We start from the raw sequence: 5,411 nt of genomic DNA, 5'->3' as shown, positions 1-5,411 counted from the left end.
CACATGTACGCATGCCAAAAAGAACATGAAGATGTGTTGCAAGCTAATGCACACATTTCCCCTTTCCTAGTCTGAAGAGTCTAAATTGCTTTAAAGTCTCTTTCAAAAAAACAAAAGAACCAGAACTAGTTTGGAGAAATTTCCCAAGGATCCAACTGGGATATGGGCAGATCCGGATTGTCTTAATTCTTTTTCCCTTATTTTCTTCTCATAAGGTTCTAGCCAAACTATTCACTGCAGCTCCCCCTGCCTTACATTCTCCTAGAGAGGGCTTACAGAAAGTTTGTAGCTTGAGTAACTCATCTTGTCTCCTGGCCCAGAGCCGTGGCAAAAAGGGAAGCGAGCCCCTGTGTTCCGAAGGGAAGGCGGCTGCCGGCTGAGGCGAGCAGACAGTGACCTCCCTCGACTACCTACTCCTGTTCTCAAGTCTGTATTGGGAGCTTTTCTGGAAAAACAAAGTAAATGACATGTTCAAAATCCAAGCAGAAGTAGCAGTATAAACACACCTGGTTCATCAGCCTACAGTGGAAGTTGCAGACAAGGTTTGCCCACTCACGATGAGCTTCCCGGGAGGCCAGCCCCAGCACCCAGGCCTGCCTGGCTGCTCTTCACCCTGGCACCACCTGTGGGTCCATTGATTCCTTTCCTTGGGGTACGCCGGCAGGCAGTGCAGGAGCTGCCCTGGGATACTCTTTGCCTAGAACTAGCAACTAGGAACTAGCAACTATCTCAAGAATACTAGTCAACACAATTGGAATCCTCCCCAGCAGACATATGGAGAGGCAGAGTCGGAAGAGGAGGCCAGGAACAAAACAAAATAAACAAACCTTACAGCAGACCACACAAGCCTGAAAGCTCCCCAGAACATGGCTGCTTCATCCGTGGCAGCTGACTGCAACTCGCATGTGTAGCTGTGGTTTAGAAACGTCATGGCCTTCCAAAGCCATAAACTTCTGACAGGGAACGACCTCGCTGTGCCATAGTCTTGAACATCCTTTTCAACAATACCCAAGGAGAGGAGAACGAATGAAATCGCCGAGGAATCAAGCAAGTATTTATATATAAACAAAAGATCCGCTGTGATATAGAAGTGTAATGAAGTGGTGCTGTTTAACAGAATATTCTGAACGTATGAAAGGGCTGCATTAGAAACAGTGCTTTGTACCCCTGCCAAAAATGGTACAGTCAAGTCATTTCAAGAATACCTTATTGGCCCAGAGCTAAATAAATATACACACCACCTTCCTCAACCCCTCAAATGTAAAGTGAACTAGTTATAGAACAACAACAAAATACCGCAACATTTTTCCAAAATACAGACGAGAAAAAGCAGTGTTTAAAACCCAAACTCCATTGAATATTTTTCTTTTAAGTTTTTATTATTTAAATACACCATACTAGAGCAAATGTCTCTGAAAATATCACAAATAAAAGATTTTTTTTTTCTTCATTCAGCAAATTAGAAGTAGGGGGAAATTTCTACACAAGTAGCTGCTTATGAGCCTGATTTTTTTTCCCATTTTTTTTTCCTTTTTTCATTCTTTTTTTTTTTAATCTTTGCCATGAGAGTAGCAACATTAGGACAAAAACACTTACATGCATACATACATGGTATTTTACAGAGATACAATAAAAGTGTTTGTGATAGAATATCACAAAAGCCACATCTCTCCTTTATCTCATGTTCAGCTTTGATTGAAACACGTTTCCTTACAACACTTAAATATACAAAGAGCAAATAGAATGTTGTTAAGGTAAAACACAGGGTACAAACTCTGGCCAGTGCCCTGCTAATTGTTAATGAGGGTAGAAAGCAGATTTGAATGCTTCTTTTAATTAGCTTCATTAGTCATTTCCCTCCCCCCAAGCTCCCTCCCCCCCCAAAGATGTCCTCCGGTGGATCTTTTTTCATTTTCTCTACAGTCTCCCATTAGCCCAGGTTCATGGAGTCCTTAATGTTCATATTCAGTCATTTTAATACACCAATAAATGCGGGAAGGGCAATCAAGACTAAGAAGGTGCAATGGCATGGAGCTGGCACTGGTGCTAGCTAGAGGTGACTTGTCTACTGAAGACACATGGGGTCCACCTGTGATGAACAAAATCTGAGATGAAGGCACGCATTCTGCATTACTCTGACCTTTTAGCAGACCTGCAAGAAATAAAAACGGGCATCTTAGCTAAAATGCTAAATTTCAGAGATATTACACTCAAACATGACTGCTTTTGTCTCCTGCATATCCACTCATCTTCTTTTATTAGATTACTTCCCAACTGTGACTTGATGGAGGCGCTCTATGCTACTTACTCGGGCAGTGAAGAACGAAAGCAGAACACTCTGCAGTTTTACTAGCAGGGAAAATGAGGCCGTAAATGGACGTTCAGAAAGTTTCTGGCACAAAGTTCTACAATGAATCGCTGAACTCCATTTAAAGCCAAGTTGCTCTCCAAAAGGGAGGAATTCTAAGTCTTGCCTAGTGGTGGTTTCTTGGACGTTTTAACCACATGAACGTTCTGAGACAAGTGCCAGCCCAGAAGTTTTAGCTTAACATGCTCACCTGGGAGACCCTTTGGCAAGTTACTTCAACAGCCTGTGCCTGTTTCTTCATCTTTGATAGTAAATAGTAAGGCTGTGGTCATGATATACATATGGGAGCACTCTCAACAGTATTTGGCCCTTAAGACAATACTGGTGAGTGTCACTGCTCTTCTGATAGTCCCCTGTGACGGGCATTCACCCACTGGTCTCAAACTACAGGTGTGATGTATGTGAAACATTACATCCGCAAATACCTCGATACTATTTTGCACCGAATGTTCCTGTTAGGTCCCTGTTACATAAATATTATAAATATATGAGGCAATATATGTAATGTGTTAATGACCTGTGCTAAAGAATGCAGTTCAAGGCAAGTCTAACTTCAATGTCTAAGTTGGAATTGACAACTCACACAGTCATCAAATGCAATCTGTTAGCAATTACTAAAATGAAATAATATATATTAGGATTTTATGGTTTTTTAAATGACATTTTGAGCTTCCCAGGAAGTTCTCCTTTCACCCTTTCCCTAACTTAACTAAAAGCCTGAAGACTATTAGGAACTGCAACCCCCTACTTCCAAGCTAATTAAAGTGGTGGAGCTTTAATTCCCTAGAGTGGAAGCTCAGTGTGAGAAAGGTAATTTGTCTGTCCAGAACAAAGATGCGGCAGCAGCCAGCAAGCATATTTAATAAATGAGCATCAAATGTTCTCCACGATGGACACACACAACACCAATTATGTAACTACAGGGGCAGTGCAAAGCGGTATGTAAACTACAACACTTGTGAGATTTTCCTGCGCCCACAGAGCTGCGATCTAACCAGTATTTCACAGAAAAGCACACATCATTTTGGATGGCACCATCACACTTCACACTTCGGAGTGAAAAAAAAAAATTCCACAGCAGGCAGCAATCCCCAAAAGAAAAAAATCAGCCCCAACGCCCAATTTACATAAGCTCTAGGAGGCGGGCCCGGCTTCCTTGAAGTGACACAGGCCAAAAAGTAGTTTGTCAATCCTTGAACACCAGTGGTCTGACAATTCAGTCAATCTGAAATTTCAACCACTATATAGTTTTAAAATGCTTAAAATTACTTTTTTCTCCAAATATTCAAAAGCCAATGATGCAGAACAATTACTACACACCCCTGACACCGGAAACAAATTTCAGAGGGGTAAAAATTTAACAGCACCAAATGATGGGGCCATTCCTGTCCCCAACAATGAACTGTCTTTAAAGAAGGACTGGACAAATAATCGGCTGATTATCTTCAAACCGGAGGATGCCTGGAGATATTCAGTATGCATCACACACTAAAAACTGTAATTGCGCCTGGGAGCAGAAAGAAAATGGCCAAAATAAATGTCCAATTTTCCCTACCAAAAATATGGAGAACCACAGAAAAGAGAAGAAGAAAACGGAGCTATTTGTCATTTTGCCCCATCTCATCTCCTCCAGAAAAGAAACACCACAGGGTTTGGGAAACAGAATTTTAAAGCGTTCTCCAGGTCCAGAAAGTGGCTGCTCCACCAGGAAGTATGTTTTCATTAACTCTTCCCACTTGCCCTCACTAATACCTCCCTGGACCGCATTCAGCTTGCCCAAAACCTTTATTTACAAAAACGACTGTGAATCGACTGTGCTCATGGTGAGCCGAGCACCAAGGGCAAAAATGTGAGACATTTACGCCAACAGGGAAATGTTCTTAATTAACATCACCCCAGAACACAGCCTCTCACCAGGGGCTGACAAGAACCTACCCCGAAGTTCTATTTCCGGACGCTTTTTAAGAGCTAGTCACTGTGCAAGGCCACCTGCCCCTTTTTCTGCTGGTTTCCACCATTAATAGATAACTTTGGGTTCTTAGTCATTGCCTAAAATATACTTTGTGTCCCAAAATGAACAGCCCACCACTCCCATGCTGCAAAAAGTGTGGGAAACAGAAGCCTTTTATGCAAACAACGTGTGCAATCTTCTGAACACACAAACCAGATTTTTGTTTGTTTTTTCTCCAGTTTGCCTTCCTAGCACCTCTGAGTTTACATCATCTTGGACCCAGTAAGATGGCACCGCGTCCCGCGCTGCTCACATTTCCGAGGCAGCCTCTCCGTACAGAGTCCCCAGCCAACACTGCTCTGGCCTGCGTCAGTGCTACATGGTCTAGCCGCCTCTTCCACTTCATCTCTCCAGCCCTCAGTTGGCACCATGCAAGCTGGGGAGTTGCTAACAACCACTTCACATCCTTGGCTAAGCCAGGAGGGAAAGCGTGTAAACCCAGCAGTAAACTTTAAGACATAACTTGGGGCAGAAATCAAGCTTTTACAATGAAGGGGCGGGGAAATGATCTATCACTTTATTCCCGGCACTTTTGCTGGTTTCGTTTGCTTTCACTACTAAAGGTAATCCTAAAGATAACTACAAATGACTATTGCTTCTATTTTTAAATGAATAGCCCAAAATACTTGGTTTACCCATTCATTGTTCTCATCTCTGCTCAGTAGAGTCATTTCATTAGAATTCAAATTATAAAAATCTGTGTTTATATATACCGGCACTCCTTAAAGAAGCTTAAAAATCCTCATCAGTGGGGATGAGCTAATTTGCAATAAAAAAAATTGGACTTTTATTCTCAAAATGGTTATACTCTGCAGTTTCTGATAGTAAATTAAATAAATTAAAATGTACATATTTTCATGTAATTAACACCTACTTAATAAAAAAAAATGGAAAATACATTTAAAATCACCCCATAAACCTAACCAAGGGAGAAGGATAAATATAAGCATTAAAATATGGCAGTATAAAATTTTTAATGGTTAAAGTTTTCAAATATTTGCCATTCCCCTGTACACACACAGCATTAAGAAA

At 41.5% G+C, this 5,411-nt stretch overlaps 1 protein-coding gene across 2 annotated transcripts in view; it reads right to left on the bottom strand.

Annotated features, from left to right (window-relative positions):
* Nucleotides 1-1,358: 1,358 nt before the first annotated feature.
* The window catches only part of LMO4 (LIM domain only 4), a 16,842-nt gene continuing 12,789 nt past the window's right edge, over nt 1,359-5,411 (bottom strand). For both annotated transcript variants that reach the window (XM_062191669.1, XM_062191670.1), the window contains exon 5: nt 1,359-2,152. In XM_062191669.1, the coding sequence (XP_062047653.1) occupies nt 2,144-2,152 (9 nt within the window). In that variant the 3' untranslated portion in view covers nt 1,359-2,143. The remainder of the gene's footprint in view (nt 2,153-5,411) is intronic.

Source organism: Lepus europaeus, chromosome 5, assembly GCF_033115175.1.
Source record: "Lepus europaeus isolate LE1 chromosome 5, mLepTim1.pri, whole genome shotgun sequence".
NCBI classification, from domain to species: domain Eukaryota; kingdom Metazoa; phylum Chordata; class Mammalia; order Lagomorpha; family Leporidae; genus Lepus; species Lepus europaeus.
Note: the sequence above shows the minus strand (reverse complement) of the source record. Positions and strands in the feature narration are given on the sequence as shown.